This window comes from Scyliorhinus canicula, chromosome 2 (genome assembly GCF_902713615.1).
Source record: "Scyliorhinus canicula chromosome 2, sScyCan1.1, whole genome shotgun sequence".
Classification (NCBI taxonomy): Eukaryota; Metazoa; Chordata; class Chondrichthyes; order Carcharhiniformes; family Scyliorhinidae; genus Scyliorhinus; species Scyliorhinus canicula.
The window spans coordinates 201,147,667-201,167,765 of NC_052147.1; the positions used below are offsets into that span (position 1 = coordinate 201,147,667).

Here is a 20,099-nt window from a genome sequence, read left to right on the forward strand (position 1 = left end):
CGCTCTTCTTAACTCTCCCTTTAGGTCCTTCCTGGCTAACTTGTAACTCTCAAGTGCCCTAACTGAGCCTTCATGTCTCATCCTAACATAAGCCTTCTTCTTCCTCTTGACAAGTGCTTCAACTTCCTTAGTAAACCACAGTTCCCTTGCTCGACAACTTCCTCCCTGCCTGACAGGTACATACTTATCAAGGATTCAGTGTTCACTAAGGAGAGGGGCCATGTTTTTGAGGATGAGAGAGTGATACAGGCGGGTAGGCTGGAAGAGGTAGATGTTCTGAGGAAGGATGTATTAGCAATTTTGAAAAACCTGAGGGTCGACAAGTCCCCATGGCCAGTTGGGATATATCCAAGGATTCTTTGGGAGGCAAGGGATGAGATTGCAGAGCCTTTGGCTTTGATCTTAGGATCCTCACTGTCCACGGGGGTAGTGCCAGAGAACTGGAGAGTGGTGAATGTTGTTCCTCTGTTCAAGAAAGGGAATAGGAATGACCCTGGTAATTATATGCCAGTTAGTCTTACTTCGGTGGTCGGTAAGTTAATGGAAAAGGTCCTGAAGGATAGGATTTATGACCATTTGGAAAGATGCAGCTTAATCTGAGATAGTCAACACGGATTCGTGAAGGATAAGTCTTGCCTCACAAATTTGATTTAATTCTTTGAGCAGGTAACTAAGTGTGTAGATGAAAGTAGAGCAGTTGATGTCTTATACATGGATTTTAGTAAGGCGTTTGATAAGGTTCCCCATGGTCGGCTCATGAAGAAAGTAAGGAGGTGTGGGATAGAGGGAAATTTGGCCAATTGGATAAGTAACTGGCTATCACATGGAAGACAGAGGGTGGTGGTGAATGGAAATTTTTCAGACAGGAGACCAGTTACCAGCGGTGTACCACAGGGATCAGTGCTGGCTCCTCTGCTATTTGTGATTTTTATCAATGACGTGGAGGAGGGGGCTGAAGAGTGGGTCAGCAAATTTGCTGATGACACCAAGGTTGGTGGAGTAATGGATGAGGTGGACGACTGTTGTAGGCTGCAAAGGGACATTGATAGGATGCAGAGCTGGGCCGAGAAATGGCAGATGGAGTTTAACCCTGATAAGTGCGAGGTGATTCATTTTGGTGGAAAAAATTTGAATGCGGATTACAGGGTCAACGGCAGGGTTCTGAGGAATGTGGAGGAACAGAGAGATCTTGGGGTTCCTGTCCACAGATCTCTGAAGGTTGCCACTCAAGTGGATAGAGCCTTGAAGAAGGCTTATAGTGTTAGCGTTTATTAACAGGGGGCTTGAGTTTAAGAGCCGCGGGGTTATGCTGCAACTATATATGACCCTGGTGAGACCACATTTGGAGTATTGTGTGCAGTTCTAGTCACATTATAGGAAGGATGTGGAAGCATTGGAAAGGGTGCAAAGGAGATTTACCAGGATGCTGCCTGGTTTGCAGGATAGGTCTTATGAGGAAAGGTTGAGGGAGCTAGGGCTTTTCTCTTTGGAGCGGAGGAGGATGAGAGGCGACTTAATAGAAGTTTATAAGATGATGAGGGGGATAGATAGAGTGGACGTTCAGGGACTATTTCATCGGGTGGATGTAGCTGTTACAAGGGGGCATAACTATAAGATTCAGGGTGGGAGATATAGGAGTGATGTCCGAGGTAGGTTCTTTACTCAGAGAGTGGTTCGGGTGTGGAATGGACTGCCTGATGTGATAGTGGAGTCGGACACTTTAGGAACTTTCAAGAGGTTACTGGATAGGCACATGGAGCACACCAGAATGACAGGGAGTGGGATAGCTTGATCTTGGTTTCAGACAATGCTTGGCACAACATCGAGGGCTGAAGGGCCTGTTCTGTGTGTACTGTTCTATGTTCTATATGGAAAATAATCTGTTTATTCCGACACCAGTTTTCTATCCATCCCGATGCACTAGCCCCAATCCCTCACGCGTTAATTTTACACATTAAAGCCTTCTAAAAGTCCAAATAAACCACATCCACTGGATGGGAGCAAAATGGCGCCGGAGCAGACTGCCATTGGCAGCCATGGTGTGAGTAGTCACACACAGGGCATCTCCTGCTTGAAGACATAGGAAAGAGTTCTTTTTACTCAAAATCGAGTGCACCTTTGACGGAAAAGTGTAACTGAAGATCAGAAGAGAAGTTCCCCCAGGAGTGGCAAGTCTGCTGGTTACCAAACCCAGCAGAAGAAACTGAAGGACTTGGCCAAGGAATTGGAAGAGACCTGTGGCGCAGCAGCTATTGAAAATATGGTTGGTGGGGGAAGAGTCAGTGCAAGTAGCAAAGCCCCAGATGGAACAGTTGATGGCCTTTATTAAGGAAGGGTTCCGCCAGCAGAGGAAGGATTGAAGGCCATCGATAAGGAGCTGTGGCACCCTGAAGGGCTCGATGGAGAGGGGAAAAATGTTTGGAGGCACAGGGGTCGCAGATCCGAGAGATTGAGAGGGTGATCCCGGAACACAGCAATAGAGTGGTCCACTGGAGGCAGAGGTGGATCTCTTAGGAGACCTTTGCAAGACATTGAGAGCAAAGTGGAGGATCAGGAAAATAGATTGAGAAGGCAGAATCTGCGAATAATGAGTCTGTCTGAAGGAGTGGAAGGTGCGAGTGCTACGAGGTACGTTTCAAGGATGCTGGTAGGGCTGGTGGTGGAGAGGGTGCTGGACAAGGTTCCTGAGATGGACAGAGCGCACAGGTCTCTGAGGCAGCGGCCAAGAGCTGGGGAGCCACCAAGGACGATGATCGTGAGACTCCACAAGTTTGTGGAGAAAGAGAAGATCCTGCAGTTGGCCAGGGAGAAGCAGAACTGCGAATTGGAGGGGAACAAGGTCCGAATATACCAGGACATTGGAGCTGAACTGGCAAATTGGCGTGCGGAGTTCAACAGGGCCAAGGTGGTACTGTATCAACGGCAGATCAGGTTTGGGTGCTCTACCCGGCTATACTATGGGTGACTTATGAAGGCATGAGATCCTAGAAACGGACAATGACTTTAACAAGAAGCATAAACTGGAGGAGAATTTACAATTTTGGGAGATGGACATGATCGCACTCTGGAGTAACGGAGAATACGGGTAGAGTGGGCGTTGGAGGAAATGGGGCTTTTTTCTTTTCTCCCTTGCGGAGGGTTTTTATTCTTTTTTCTGTTGTGTCGTCAAAGGATAGCAGGGGTGAAAAGTTTGTAAGGGGATGACTGTCCCCAACCCCCCCTGTTGCCAGTGGCTGTGTTTTTTATTTTTCTTTGCCTTTGGGGGAGGTGACCTGTGGTTCGAGATTAGTCTTTGTTTGGGTAGGGGAGGGTGCGGTTGGCGGGGAGGGTGCGGTTGGCGGTTCACAGAATAGAGAGGCGAGAGTGGGGGTCAGTAGGAGGAGCCTTTGGCCAGGAGTTGCTACGCAAGCAGGTAATACTGATGAACAGAAGTGAGGTGGGGGAGAAGGCGAAATGAGATGGCTGTAGGGGGGAGAAAGTAGGGGGGGGGGGGGGGGGGGGGGAATGCAATGCGGCAAGGTTGGAGAAGAAACATGGTCGGGGCGGAAAAAGGGGCCATCTTGGATGGGCCACGTGCAGGATGAAATTAACGGGTGTAGAACCGACAAGGGGGTTGGCGGATGGTCGAGGGGAATGGAGGCGTAAGTCCCCAGTAAGGCTGATAACGTGGAACTTGCAAGGGTTCAATGGACCAGTTAAAGGATCTCGGGTCTTTGCGCACCTCAGGAGTTTAAAAACGGAGGTGATCTTACTGTTGGAAAAACATTGACCGTGAAGGACCAGGTTAGGCTAAGAAAGGGATGGGTCAGGGCAGCACGTGGCGCAGTGGTTAGCACTGCTGCTTCACGGCACCGAGGAGCCAGGTTTGATCCCGGCTCTGGGTGACTGTCCGTGTGGAGCTTGCACATTCTCCCCGGGTTTGCGTGGGTTTCGCCCCCACAACCCAAAGATGTGCAGGCTAGGTGGATTGGCCACGCTAAATTTCCCCTTAATTGTAAAAAATTAATTGGGTACTCTAAATTTTTTTTTTTTAAAGGGATGGGTTGGTCAAGTGTTCCACTCGGGGGTTGATTCAAAGTCATGAGGGATGGCTATTTTGTTGAGTAAGAAAACGGGGTTTGTGAGCGGAAAGGAAGCGAGGGACCCGGTAGGAGATATGTGATGGTGAGTAGGGTATTGGAGGGGACACCGGTAGTACTGGTGAATGTGTATGCACCAAATTGGAACGATGTTGGTTTTATGAGGGGATTGCTGGCAGCGATCCCGAACTTGGCCACGCACCAGTTGATTATGGGAGAAGATTTCAGTTGTTTCCGAGAGCCACAGGTAAATAGATCGAGCCCCAGGTCAATGGGTAGGATGCAAATGGCAAAGAACCCAGGGGGAAGGGAGTATTCCTTTTCTCGCATGTTTATAGGGTCTATTCGAGAATCGTCTACTTTGTGGTGAGGCGGGAGGTTTTGGTTTTGGTGGAAGATGCAGAGTACACGGGGATAGTAATCTCAGACCATGCGCTCCACTGGCTGGAGATTCGGCTTAGATCAGGACGGGAGCAGAGGCTGAGGTGGAGGCTCGATTCGGGATTGTTGGCAGATAGAGGGTTTTGTGATAAAGAGTGGGCTGTGATTAAAGATTATGTAGAATTGAACCAAAATGGGGAGGAGCCGGCGGCCACATTCCGGGAAGCACTGAAAGCAGTGATCCGAGGGGAGATTATCTCGTTCAAGGCACATACGGATAGGGAAAGGAGGGAGGAATATGAATGGTTAAGGAACAAGATAGTTAAGGTAGATAGGGAGTACTCGAGGGCGCCCACCAGGAAGTCGGGGAAAGCCCCAGGGCCCGATGGTTACCCAACAGCATTCTATGATCAGTTTGCGAAGGACCTAGTACCACATCTCTTGGGAGCATTTAATGAGGTGCTGGAGGAGGTGAAGCTGCCAGAGACGATGACACAGACGATTACATTGATACCAAAGAAGGGGAAGGACCCATTGGAATGTGGGTTGCATAGGCCCATATCACTGTAAAATACGGATGTGAAAATGCTGGCGGGAAGGATGGAAGGTTGTGTCCCAAGGTGGTTGCGGAGGACCAAACAGACTTCGTAAAGAGCAGGCCGCTTTCTAGTGACATAAGGAGGCTGTTAAACGTGATCATGACCCCGTCGAGAGCCCAGGTACTGGAGGTAGTGGTGTCCATGGATGCGGAGAAGGCATTTGATCAGGTGGAGTGTCGGTACCTGTTTGTGGTCCTGGGAAGATTCAGGTTTGGACCGAAGTTGAGCGGCACGATAGCACAGTGGTTAGCATTGTTGCTTCACAGGGCCAGGGACCCGGGTTCAATTCCTGGTTGGGTCACTATCTGTGCGGAGTCTGGGTTTCTTCCAGGTGCTCCGATTTCCTCCCACAAGTCCCAAAAGACACACTGTTAGGTAATTTGGACATTCTGAATTATCTCTCTGTGTACATGAACAGGTGGCGGAATGTGGTGACTAGGGGCTTTTCACAGTAACTTCATTGCAGTGTTAATGTAAGCCTACTGGTGACAATAAAGATTATCATTGTTATTTATTAAGTTTATGGCATGGGTGCACCTGTTATACATGGCACCGGTGGCGAGTGTATGGACCAACAATATGGGCTTATGAAACTTTAAACTGTACAGGGGAACAAGGCAGCGGGGCCCGCTGTCGCCATTTTTTGCACTAGCGATAGAACCTCTGGCTATGGCTCTTAGCAGGTCAACAGAGTGTCAAGGGATTACGAGGGGATGAAGGGAGCATCGGGTGTCGCTATATGCGGACAACCGACTATTGTCTGTGTCGGACACGCTGCAGAGCATTGAGAGGATCATGGGCCTGTTGGGGAAATTCAGGGAATTCTCGGGATATAATAATAATCGCTTATTGTCACAAGTAGGCTTCAATTAAGTTACTGTGAAAAGCCCCTAGTCACCATATTCCAGCACCTGTTCCCACGCTGCTGCATTGTTCTGCATTGCAAGCTAGCTATTTAGCCCACTGTGCTAAAGCAGCTCCTGCCAGCTAAACACAGGGAAAAGTGAAGTGTTCCCGGCGAGCCACCTAGGTGGTTGCCATTTAAGGTAGCCAGAGATTCAGGTAGCGAGAGAATCATAGAATTTACAGTGCAGAAGGAGGCCATTTGACCCATCGAGTCTGCACCGGCCAGTGGAAAGAGCACCCTACGTAAGCCCACACCTCCACCCTGTCCCCGTAAGCCAGAAATTCCTCGTAAGCCAGTAACTCCACCTAACCTTTTTTTTTTAGACAATAAGGGCAATGTAGCATAGCCAATCCACCTAACCTGCACAACTTTGGACAGCAGGAGGAAACCGGAGCACCCGGAGAAAACCCACGATGCTACATAATGCTACATAAATGTAATCAAACAAAGCTGGTGCAGGGCGTAAGGGATGATCTGAAGAGGTGGGACATGGTGCACTTGACTCTGGCAGTAGGATCCAAGTGGTGAAGATGAACATTTTGCCGAGGTTTCTGTTCATATTCCAGAAGCTTCTGACCTGTGTACTTAGCCCCCTACAATACTCCCTATGCACACATGCCTGTGTGGCAAAATCAATCCCATCAATTTCCCCAACACCATTTCTCTACTAGCATTTATGGCCCGAATTGGGATGACATAGGATTTGTTAATACAGGGGGGAGGAGGAGGAGGAAACTTGAATACAATGCTGAATCCGAAGCTGGTTAAATCCAAGCCATGTTCACTGACCCCTTCGGGAAAGGTGAAGATGTTGGCTGTGTTTTTGAGTGAGATGGGGGGCAGACCCGTGGAGGTTTCTGCTTCTGCGGGACAGGGAGTATTCGTCCTTTTCGCCAGTACACAATGTGTGTTCAAGGATTGACTTTTTCGTTATGGGGAAGGCGCTGTTGGGCGGGGTGAGGAAGGCCGAATACTTGGCGATTGTTATCTCAGATCAATCTCCAGATTAGGTGGATGTGGTCCTGGAGAAGGGGCCAGCACAGAGGCATGCATGGAAGTTGGATGTGGGGTTGTTGGCGGACCCAAACTTCTGTCCAAAAATGGGAAAGATGATTGAGGTTAATATGTTGTTAAATAGGAACGGGGAGTTTTCACCATCAGTGGTATGGGAAGCATTGAAGGCAATAGTGAGGAGCGAGGTCATCTCAGTTAAGGCTCAGATGGACAGATATGCAAGAGTGAAGCAGCAGCGGCTGGTAAAGGAACTTTAGAGGTGGATGGAAGGTATGTGGAGAATCCTACTCCGGATCTTCTGATGAGGAGAAAGGAATTACAGGCAAAGTTTAACCTTCTATCCACAGGAAAGATGGTTCGGCAGTTAAGGCGGGCAAAGGGGTTTGTATAAGAGTATGAGAAGAAGGCCAGCCGCTTGTTGGCAGGCCAGCTTCACCAGCAGGCGGCTGCGAGAGTTGCGAGAGAGATTGTCCGGGATGGGGGCGAGGGAGCTGGTAGTGACATCGAAGCAGGTGAACAAGACATTTGAGAAGGTCTACAAAAGGTTGTATAGATCGGAACCTCCGGAGGATGAGACAGGCATGAGGGAGTTTTTGGGGCGGTTGAAGTGACCTGAGGTAGGAGAGGAGGAGAGAGCAGGGTTGCAAGAGCCAGGGATGATGGAAGAAGTGCAGGTGGCAATAGGGAAGATGCAGATGGGTACGGTACCGGGGCCTGATGGTTTCCTGGTGGAGTTTTCTAAAAATGTTTCTGGTGAAGCTGGCGCCGCTGTTGGTGGAGATGTTTGAGGGCACAGTGGTTAAGTGGGCACTGCCAGAGACAATGGGACAGGCGTCCAATTCATTACTCCTTAAAAAGGACCCGGTGGAGTGTTGGCCGTATAAACCAATATCTCTGTTGAATGTGGATGCTAAGATTTTGGCTAAGGTGCTGGTACTCAGGTTGGAGGAATGCCTCCCCAAGGTGATTGGAGAGGATCAGACGGGGTTTGTAAAGGCTAGGCAGTTGTCGTCAAACGTGTGGTGTCTGTTGAATGTGATGCTTTCTCTGGCAGAAGAGAGGGAATCGGAGGTGGTGGTGGCGCTGGATGCAAAGAAAGCATTTGATCGTGTGGAGTGGAGCTATTAATTTGTGGTGTTAGAGAGATTTGGGATTGGGCTTGAGTTTGTGGAGTGGGTTAAATTTCTGTATAAGGAACCAAAGGCAAGAGTGAATACGAATGAGGTGAATTCAGAGTACTTTCAATTGCATATGGGAACGAAACAGGGGTGCCCCATGATCCACTCTCGTTTACACTGGTAATAGAGCCCTTGGCCATAGCCTTGAGGTGCCTTGATAAATGGAGTGGGATAGTGAGGGGGAGGGGTGGAGCATAGGTGTCCTGTATACTGTTGACTTATTGTTGTGTATCTCTAACCTGGCCCTTCAGTGGGGAAAAAATGTGACTGATGAGGAGATTTGGGGCTATAAGTTAAATTTTGAATAAAGTGAGTGTTTTGCGGTGTCTTCTCCAGAGCCGAGAGTTGGTTTGGAGGAGTTGCCATTGGGTTTCCTCCGGGTGCTCTGGTTTCCTCCCACAAGTCCATAAATACGTGCTTGTTAGGTGAATTGGACATTCAGTCCGAGATGAAGGTTGAGTACCACCCTATCAAGGGCAACTATGGACATGCACAAATACAGGCCTTTCTTACAATCCCATATCCTTGGTAGCACAGTGCACTGTGGAACAGTGGTTAACATAGTTGCTTCACAGCTCCAGGGTCCTAGGATCGATTCACGCTTGGGTCACTGTCGGTGCAGAGTCTGCATGTTCTCCCCGTGTCTGTGTGGGTTTCCTCCGGGTGATCTGGTTTCCTCCCACAGTCCAAAGATGTGCAGGTTAGGTGGATTGGCTGTGCAAAATTGCCTTTAGTGTCCAAAAAGGCTGGGTGGGTTTACTGGGTTATGGGAATAGGGTGGAGGTATGGGCTTGGGTAGGGTTCTCTTTCCAAGGCCTGTGCAGACTCGACGGGCTGAATGGCCTCCTTCTGTATTGTAAATTCGATGATTCTATGATCCTCTGAATTAATATTTTTTTTAAATGGCAGTAATCAAATGAATCATCTCGAGACAAACCATATCCCTTGACCTTTGAAAATAATTTCTACCACAACAGGATTTGAATTTCCCTTTTGCAACTTGAAAGATAAATGCTGAAATGAGAGTCTGTTGTTTATATATGCAATCTGATTTTGTTTGATTTAATTAATACATATTTGTGGTGAACATCTATGAAATGAAAATATCAAAACTAGAAACGGAGAAACTAAAAGTGCTTTTATTCCACTGAAGGTTAATTCAAACAGAAACAAAATGAAGAAAATGGTCAATCCATCTAGATTTTATGCATAAATTTTATTAGGTCTGGAGCATAACTCCGGGTCCTTTGATCTGCAATCAGTTGAGTGCTTTGTGGATTTACACTGTAGCCTGAAGGTACATTATACAAGAAAACTGCAGACCTTTGCTATTGACAGTGATTGCTATGGAGATTAGTCAGTCATAGCTACGACCTGACAGCTCTGCATGTGTTTTCTTATTGATGCGGATAGTGCCTTGTACTGGCATGCATACTGTGCACATATTTTTCCTTAAATCTAAACTCTGTCTTCCTGATGGGCAGCATAATATTCAGACTTCAACTCCAATGACTGAAATGTTAGCAGTATATACATACGAAAAATATATACTTTACTCTGATCCTCAGTTACTTGCCAAACAGCAGTGGCAATGATGACAATGTAAAACAATAAAAACATGTAAAGAGACTGGAATTATCTGTGTTATGGGTTCATTATCTGTTTCTGCCTATGTATTAGGCTGTAATCACCTACAGTGTGAATAATATTAGGTTCTAAATTATTTTTAAAAACACACATTAGGGTGCCTTACATATTCTTTAACTATTATAAATTTTCATTTTCATTTCAATTGAAAACTTTCAGGTTTTTATTTGAATATTTGATGTATTGCAAAGCGTTATCCAGAAGACATTTTTTATTAATCTGCGTTTTGTCTTGCATTAAGCACTTTTAGTTTTCATGAAAATATTAATTCAGCTTACAAGAGAAGCGTGTCATTAGTTGAATTATGAGTCAGATATGGTATAGGTTTTTAGTTTTAAATCTGGATCCAATTAATTCTCTACAACTGTAGAACAGCTGGTGGCATTTATACTCTAAACAGTGCTTATTCTCCTGTGTGTGCATCATTAGAATCAGGTACAGTAATCATCCATCGCTGCAAGTAGTTGGCAGGTGAGCCTCAGATGAAGAAATCTAAGTTATAAATAAAGGGTTTTCAGTATTTTATTCATGTACTGATGATGCTCCATTTAAAGATTTTTTTTAATGTTAGCATGTTTTCTTTCATTTTTAAAAATCTATTTGTCTGATTTGTGGTCCTCCACTCCCACAGTCTACTGAGAGGGTAGATAGTCCTGGTTTCTGATTTATCTGCAGCTCACTGCTAACAACCTGGTGGAATGCCACATGTGTATCTAGTCCTTCTAGTAAACCAATTGGGAACTGACTAAATGTTTCCTAATTTAATCAGGTAGGTTCAAGTGACAAACAACTGTTTATTTAGAAAGTAAGCTTTGCTGTTTAAAGTACAATGCTACCCAGAGTCAGCGTTTCTGAAATCTCTTCAGATATAATGGCATAATGTGCTGTGTTGCATCATATTAAACATAGAAAACCTACTTTGCCCTCTGATATGAAGGGCACTTCCCCATGCTTAACACAGGACAGCAGAAAAAGATGGCATTTCATTTGTTGCCAGATTTTAGGTACAGCTTCACTTTTCACAAGGTATTGTTGTAAGGGCAATATTGATTATGAGCTATCACTTACATCATAAGAATTATACTACAATAAGACAGCAATGGTCAAAACCAAGAAAAATTAGTACTGAAGTATATGGTAAAAAAACGTCTTACCTTGATTATTTGAATGCATGTTTAGGCAACAATGCCAGTTAATGTGTCTATATTAATATTTATGTTTTGAGTACAATAATAAATGTGTTACACAACTTGTTTATTAAGAATAAAGTACACATTTTCATTGTGTTACTTGAATGGCACAATTAAGTCATATCCACACTTTTAAGTTACTGGAAATACATGAAATGTCTCTATTTATACCAAGTATAAATGTAAAATTACAATTTTTGAAGTTAGAGAAAAAATTCCTATTTACAATTAATGTTTCAAAATACAGAAACAGTGTAAACTACTTATGTCAGTTTTAATATACACAGTCTTTCATACACTTCTACATAATTAAGTCTCTGATTTGTTTTTCATCAGATGCAGAAAAGGATGAGACTTCTATAGACAGTCCTCTACCTAGCAGCCCCCAAACCCAAGTCATCCAACACAGTTCCATCAGCACTTCAAATGGTATAAGTTCAACAGCAATGGCAGAAGCTGTTGCTACTTCAGTCCTCACCCAGATGGCAGACCAGAGTTCAGAGATGAACCTACCCGTCCAGTCTCATATTACCATTGCTCCTTCGTCTCAATCTCAACCTTCAGGAAGTTGATTGGGAGAATATTTGCATTACGTAAATCCACAGATATTGTCTCGACAGTGACTGTAAAATGGAAATTTGGGAACCTGGAGGATAAATCTCCAAAAAAAACAATCTGTACTCCAAGTTTAGTTGCTTTATTAGTTGTATTTCAGATGTGGCAACAGCAGTGTAAGCAAAGTGAACACTTATCTTCAGCCTTGAAAAAAGATCTCTTAGTCATTGTTTTCTGGTCCACAATGCATTTGGCATTTTCTATTTTCTATAACTAAAATAATATTTAAATGTTTTTTTTCTGTCTGTGGTAGGAGACAAAAGAGTTTTTGTGAACAGTGGCATGACTTTAAAAGGTCTCTCTCCTGAAACTGTGAAAGAACTATCAAACTTTATTGATACCAAAGCTCCACACGGGCTAACTTGACCTATACTACTGTTCACCTGGCCATGACCAGCTATCTAGAGGTCCAAAAATAATCCAGCCTCCAATTTGCGACAAGCAGGTGTAGCATTGGAGCAGGTGAAATTTCCAGTGCTTCACTTCAAATAGATCTTTTAAATTCCAAAATAAGATACTGAAAAACATATTAAGTGATTCAACAAAATCTATCTCCCATCTAAATGAGTAATTATTATTTTATAAATTCTTGGACCCATGAAAGAAATTTTGTTTTCCGACCAAACAATGAATTTATTCTCTTTGCCTTTTCTAATTTGCACATTGTGATGGGAATGAAACATTGAAAGAATGTTCATTATTGTTAGTAATTTTGTTTAATTAGTCTTTTGTTATGTCATTTTAATAAGGTTTAGTCAATATATTTAGTTTTTTAAAAATCTTTTGCCTGAAAAGCTCAGCAACTATGCTGGGTGTCATGATGAATGATGCATATATTGGTGGTCTATAGTTTGGACCAATAGTTCTGTGAATGTTGCCTTTTAATGTCACACCGACTTTTTGGTGAAATCCTATTTAAAATGATTGTGTATGCAAATAATGAATATCGATTATTAACATTCCATGTGCAGTTTGATTGTTACTGATGAGATTGATTGTATATTACCTTTCGTCTCATCAAAATTCTGTGAAATAATTCATTTTACTAAATGTGCCATCAACACTGTAGTGACTTCTTGGTCATACTCAGAGATATTGTTTGAAACAGGAGAAGCAGAAAAAACTACTAGAATCTAACGCAGTGACATTGCCAACACCGAAAGAAAACAAAAGGCGGAAGGAAGATGTATTCAGACAGCAGAATACCAGTAGCTCAAAGATGTCTTCATGTGTGTAAATATGTCTATAAATATGTGCACATTCTGCTACCACAAGGAGTTTTGTGTAGCAAAATTAACAGGACATGGAATGTAATTTCTTCAATACAGCTTTACAGATCTTCTAGTTTATAATTGTGTAATGTGCCAGATTAGAAAGTAGGAACTGAGACGGGCTGTTTGTTAGAATTTCTTGGGACCTTTGAAATAAACTCCTCAACATATAGTGGTAGATGAATACTTTGTGATAGATATCAGTTACAATATTCAACAGAATCAATTTCCTGATCTTTGTTTCACAGACTGTATCTGTAGACAACAACTGTGTCTTTATCTTCCTGATTGCAAGCTTCCATTTCTACAGAGGTAGCTTGAGGTGTACTCTTCCTTTTTGTGCAATTTGCATGAGTAAGTTCTCTGAGAGAATAAATAATTTATCTAAGAAGAACATGTCAATAAACTGTTTTTAAGTGCATAAAAGGTTAACACATTTTTATTTCAAAATGCCGGCTGCATTTTTGAGTGGAAATATTGGGTGTACTATTTTTTCCCAAAAATATACTTAATTCGTAAAATATTTTGAAATACATTGCAAAACATTTCAGCCTGAAAATTACAGAAAGTGTCATAAAATTCGACTTGTCTCCAATTTCTCTCTTAGGTGCCTCTAGACAATTGTAATTCTCTTGATATTTACAATATACATTCCATGTCAAACATACAGCCTGAGGGCAAAACATTTCAGATTGAAAAATTACAGAAAGTACAGTAGAATTCAACTGTCCTTCATACAACATGTTCCTCTCTGAGGTGCCTCAATAGTTTCAGTACTCTTGATATTCACAAAGTACATTCAGTGTCAAGCATACAATTTGTTCAACAAATTTTACAGTCCCTCTATGTAAATATGGCTAATAGGCTTTAGACAGCAATCTTTCCCTATTGCGTGTCTGCAGTGGCTGCCCTAAGCTTTAACCCTGGATTTCAGCAATGTCCCGGTGTGCAACATTCAGTCGAGTACAACTCTGCACTGAAAGACCTGCAAGTGCTGGGCAGTCCAAAGACTGCCTTTCATCAAGTTAATGATCTTCCAGGCAGTTTATGCTTATCTCCGTGTGCGTCTCAGGGAACAGCCTGTAGAGCACAGAGCCCTGCCTCAAAAAGCTGTTCGCCTGATCCTCGACAAAAAACACTGCATCTCTATATCTTCCTTGCAAATCACATTCCTGAAGGAGGTGAACAATGGTCTCTTCTTCACCACAGCCACCTCAAGGGAAAAATGCTGAGGAAGGTGAAATTCTGGGTGTGTAGAAAGGATCTGACGGGCTGGGCCATTCTCACCAGCAGCCATTCTACCGAATGACTTTTTAAAAACATTTTTGTGCTATACAAAACAAGGATAAGTATGGACAAACAGTAGGAGACAGGAAGAAGAAAAATATTTACACATCGGTCGGTTTCAACTATTTACATACCTAGATCGCATTATTTACAGTGGTGGTTGTGGTTTCCCGTTTTTCGTTCCCTACTACGTTTTTTGGTTCTGGCTATTGCACCCCCCCCCCCCCCCCCCCCCCCCTCCTCCTTTCCTACCTTGCTTCTTATGGAGAAGGGGTCCTGCAGGGGGACCTCCCTCTGGGCCTTAGCCACGGCAGCACTCCCATCCCTACCAAATAAATATTCAGTGAGCCCATTGGTGGTAGCAACACTCCAGTCAGCACCAACTGCGACAGCATTTCCGGTTAACCAAAATGTCCGACAAGGCCCCCATCTACAACAACCACAGGTTCACGCCAGCAACTATGGATGCCAGCTTCAAAAGGTGAAGACAGGACGGGGGACGTTGACAGTTAGGGACTTTTACACCAACAACAGGCTAACAACGCTTGAAGAACTGACAGAATGATTCCAGCTCACATGATGGATCAAAAACTTTCTACGAAAAGAAACAAGGATGGATCCACGACACACCATGACAATCACTGGTGGAGGAACTGTTGGATGCGGACATTCTAGGGAAAGGGAACTGTGGTGACACGTACGGGCGACTGCTAAGGGGGGCCAATATCCAACTGGACGAGATGAGGGAGAAGTGGGAGGAGGTCTGGTGTTTGAAATAGGGTGGGTACTCTAGAGCGAAGCACTGCATAATGTGCCACTCTTAGACTGACACATGGACAGCAGTAAATTGAAGGGGTATAGGTTAGGTTGATCTTAGATTAGGATAAATGGTCGGCACAACATTGTGCGCCAAAGAGCCTGTACTGTTCTATGTTCTAATGTCAACTCCACATGTGCAAGGCTAAACCTAATGCAGCTAAACATGATACACAGAGCCCACTTAACGAGAACCCGAATGAGAAGGTGCGACCCGGAGATGGAGGACAAATGCGAACATTGCCAAGGAGGCCCGGCCACCAACGCCCACATGTTCTGGTCTTGCCCCAGACTTGCTGGGTTTTGGACAGCCTTCTTCAAGGCAATATCCAAGGTGGTGGGGATGGGGGTGGAGCCATGCCCAAAAGTGGCAGTCTTCGGGATCTCTGAACAGCCAGATCTATTCACGGGGAGGAGGGAAGACGTCCTTGCCTTTGTCTCCCTAATCGCCCGCCAGAGAATCCTGCTCAGCTGGCAGTCAGCAGCACCACCCAAATCTGCAGACTGGCTGTCCGACCTATCGTAATTACTCCAAATGGAGAAAATTAAATTTGCCATCCAAGGGCCAGAGGAGGGCTTCCACAGAACTATGTGGGAGCTATTCACTTGGTTGTTCCAAGACCTGTTTGTAGCCAACAACTAAGAAACCAAAGAACAGCAAGGGGTAGCCACAACACAGCAAGGAAGCGGGGGGGATAGGGGAGTGATTGGGCGGGGTGGGGGGGGGGGGGGGGGGGAGGGAGACATGGAACCCAACCATGCCCAACAAAAGAAGCATGAGAAGCGCCAAATGACTTTTGCAGTCTTCTTGGAACCATCTGACAGGATCTACCATCTTCTTTTCCCGCAGGACCTCTGAGACATTACATGCAGACCACTGCCTAAAGGACTTGTGGTCAAAGCTTTTCCCTGAAAAATAGGTGGTACGGCAAAGCCCAACTCCTTGAAGTGTTCTGTGGCAACGTTACCAAAACCATCCTTCACAACACTGGGGGCAGATAGAACCTCAGCATGTATGACATTGCATGTTTGCATACTGAGGTCTACACACAGCTTGATGCAGTTGCACACAAAGGTGGCCATCAGGATTCTTAATACTAGTGCTGCCATCTACCAAAAGCTTCTTGTATAGCAGAATTTACCTTTCCATGTCTGAAATTCAAGCTTTTTTGTCATGTTGGATTGTAGTTAATGATGCAAAACCTAAGCACTTTAAGTGGTACTGACCCTTTTCTTGGCTTTCAGTAAATTAGATTCCAAAATAAAATAAAAATCCTGTTATAAAAACTTCTGATTGAGTTTGGATTTCCTCTTAATTTACATAGGATATCCATAATCTTAATAATACATTCAAATCAGCCATTGTACATTAGATGTTGTTGATTGAAATTGGCCGGTCGCAGTTTAAATCATTTGAATAATTAAACAGTAACAACTGCAGAAGAATGTAAATCTTGTCTGAATTAAATTTAAGTACATAATTCAAACATTTTTTTAAAATAAATTTAACGTACCCAATTATTTTTTCCAATTAAGGGGCAATTTAGTGTGGCCAATCCAGCACAATCTTTTGGGTTGTGGGGGTGAAACCCAGGCAGACACGGGGAGAATGTGCAAACTCCACACGGACAGTGACCCAGGGCCGGGATTCGAACCCGGGTCCTCAGCGCCGTAGGCAACAATGCTAACCACTGTGCCACCGTGCTGCCCCATATAATTCAAACATAGACATCCTATTGAAACTACACACCGTCTCATGTTGTGTTCAACACAATTTATTTTTCATCAATCTATAATTATTTGTCTATTAGCGTTACGTGGTGATGACTTTACTAAACCATTTTGAATTTCCAGAAGTTTACGATTGAAGTTTGAAATTTAAATAATGTTTTCTGAGAAAATAATAATTCACTTTAGTGTATCATTACTGACATAGTTCTTTAAAATAAAACCATAGGAACCAAGGGTGGTTGCAGACAAGATACTTGCATGTGAGAGGATGGCACTAGACCGTTGAGCTTGGCACACCAGGACAGCAGATCCTCTGGCAGGAATAGCTACCCGCAGCAGCAAAGAAAAGTGCAGAGGTAAAACTCCCAGTGTACTTCAATCGTCTAAAAGTTATATTTTTGAACAGCTAGTCTGAAAAGGAATGTAATTCCGTGTTCTTTACAGTATTTTTACCCCACTTAGTTTGCTTCTTTTGCTGTCTGCCAACATGTTTCCAGCTGTTTTATGGTCCATCTTCCATCTAAGGTTCTCTGCAACGTTAACATATACGAACATGTCATCCTTATCCATAAAATCCCTACAGTGCAGAAGGAGGTCATTCAGCCCATCGAGTCCTTTGGCACCTGAGCCATCGTTTTGGCAGCTGAATGTTTGAGTTAGGATGAATGTCTCACTTGTCTATTTCCAACGATAGATGCTGGGAGGATGGTTCCTTTCGTGGGGCAATGTGGGAGCTGGAAGCTGATGGACAAGGTCCACAGCAACCACATTTGCGGTAAGTGCAGGTTGAGGAACTTCAGCTCAGAGTTGATGAACTGGAGTCTGAACTTTGGACACTGTGATGCAACAGAAAGGGGGAAACCTCCAGGAAGCAATCACACCCTTTAGGTTAGGCACCTCGAGTTTGGTCCATGGCCAAGGACAGGAGAGTGTGCTAATGAATGAAGCAGATAATGGGATCCAGGAGGTAGCACTAAAGGTGCCTCAGCCTTTGAAATTGTCCAACTGATTCAAAATTCTTGCAGCTGTGTGGACTGGGCAGGGAGTATGAACAAACTGACCATTCCACTGGCACTGGGGGAAATTCAATTGGAGGGGGAGTTATCAGAGCTTGTGGGAGAATTCAGCACAGGAAATCTTGTTGATATAACTGTCTTACTCAAACCATGGAGAGCATGGCTCAGTGAGTGCCCGACTTGAGAATCTAATGCACAATGAATGAGCTTGGCTCCTTTCCGAATGTTGGATATTCTGGTGGCAATTAATTACATTTAGGTGCTGCAGTGTATATGGTGTACTGAGGCATGTCAGAATGGATTTAGGGTTCAGAAATCAATGTCCACATCTACTGCGCAGAGGCAACAGGGACTCTACAAGCCTCTATGTTCCCAGTTCACTGGTCATGGCATTCAAGGCACCATGCTTCCAGTCAGGACATAGGTGCATGGACTGGGTGTCCATAGTTATTGTCAGGACTACTGGGCGACAACCAACACACAACTGGCTGTAGCTTCTATGCCTGGAACCTTTTGACCTGAGTGAAGTCATGTCTGAGGGGAAAGTTCAACCACCTGTTATCCTCCTGCAAGGGGTGGCCTTGGTACATGTGATGTGCAGACTGAGGGAAAGTCAAGGGCTGGAGACTGGATTCCTGCTCTGGACAAGAAGGGAGACTAACATTGCTTGCTTAAATGTACCTAATCACACATAATAGGAGTGGAGAATGCAGGCTGCAGGCAACACAGCCTTCTTGGTAGCTTTGATGGAAACAAGGAGAAGCAGGACCCATTGCCAATTAGCACAGCTCAGGGAAGACTGTCGCTCCGAGAATCAAGAGTCGGCAGGGCACCAGAAAGTCCCAGATGCCAATGAGGAAGGTCCAAATCCACAAAGGCATTTGGTGTGACCAAGAGCCGACAGAAGATGGAGGGCATACACAGAGATGCCTTGATGGAGGAGCGACAAGGTGGCACAATCGTTAGCACTACTGCCTCAAAGCACCAGGGACCCGTGTTTGATTACGACCCAGACCCCGGATGACTGTCAGGGTGGCGTTTACACGTTCTCCCCGTGTCTGTGTGGGTTTCCTCTGGGTGCTCAGGATTCTTGTGGGTTTCTTCTGGGTGCTACGGTTTCCTCTCACAGTCCAAAGATGTGCAGGTTAGATGGATTGACCATTTTAAATTGCCCCTTAGTGTCCAAAGGTAGGTGTAGTGGGGATAGGGCAGGGGATTGGGCCTAGGCAGGATGCTCTTTGAGAGGGTCGGTGCAAGCTCAAATGTACAAATGGCCTCCTTCTGCACTGTAGCGATTCTATGAGTGAAATACAGTGCTGCAAGGGTCTTTGTCTGTCTAGCGATATGGTAGCTCATATTTTCCACACAGTTTCAGAACTGACACAGCACAGACTTGGAGGACACCCAATGCCAGTTGGTCTGAAAATTACCAACACACTGAACTTTAGTGACAGTGGATTCTCCACGGCTCCAGTGGGGATCTTTGCAGTTTCTCACAAAAAGCGTAAGATGCTCTTTTCAGACAGCTCGCCATTACTTGCAGTTTCATAAATTCAAGATTGTTATGGAAAAGGACAAGGATGGGCCTGAAATCACGTTCAAAACTGGAGGCAGGCCGATTTGAATAAGATCAGATATGATTTGACCAGAGTGGACTGGGAATAGACACTTTTAGATAAATCTGTGACAAAACAGTGAGACGCATTCAAGAGGAAACTGGAGAGTACAGGGCCAGCATGTTGCAATCAAGAAAAAGGGTGGGACCAACAAATCGAGTGAAGCCTGGATATTGATAGTTACACAGCATTGGATTAAGAGAAAAAGGGAGGCTTATGGCAGATATCAAGGTCTCAAAACAGCCGAAGACCTGGAGGCATATAGAATGTGCAAGAGGAAGTGTGAAAGGAAATTAGGAGAGCAAAAAGGAGATATGAAAGGATACTGCCAGGTAAAATAAAGGAAACTCCTACGTTGTTTTAGAAGTACATGAAGGTTAAAAGAATAATGAGAGAAAGCGTACGGCCCATTAAGGACCACAGTAGTAATTTGTGGAGCCGGAGGATGTAAATAGGGTTCGAAATGAATACTTTGTGTCAGTGTTCACTCGTGAGAGGAACAGTGTGGGTCTAGAAATCAGGGAGAAGGACTGTGATAAAATTAAATAAATTAACATAGACAGAGAGGAGGTTCTGAGTGGTCTTGCAGGCTTAAAAGTAAATAAATCTTCAGGGCCGGATGAAATGTATCCCAGTGAGGCAACCATCGCCCATTGACATTCAATGGCATTACCATAGCTGAATTCCCCACAATCAACATCCTAGGGGTTATCATTGATCAAAAACTAAACTGGACTAGCCATATGAATACT

General features: G+C 44.4%; 1 protein-coding gene across 9 annotated transcripts in view; it reads left to right on the top strand.

Annotated features, from left to right (window-relative positions):
- Positions 1 to 13,307, top strand: part of atf2 (activating transcription factor 2) — a 226,610-nt gene extending 213,303 nt beyond the window's left edge. For all 9 annotated transcript variants that reach the window (XM_038789357.1, XM_038789352.1, XM_038789351.1 and 6 more), the window contains one exon: positions 11,332 to 13,307. In XM_038789357.1, coding sequence (XP_038645285.1) covers positions 11,332 to 11,567 — 236 coding nt within the window. In that variant the 3' untranslated portion in view covers positions 11,568 to 13,307. The remainder of the gene's footprint in view (positions 1 to 11,331) is intronic.
- The last annotated feature ends 6,792 nt before the right edge of the window (positions 13,308 to 20,099 follow it).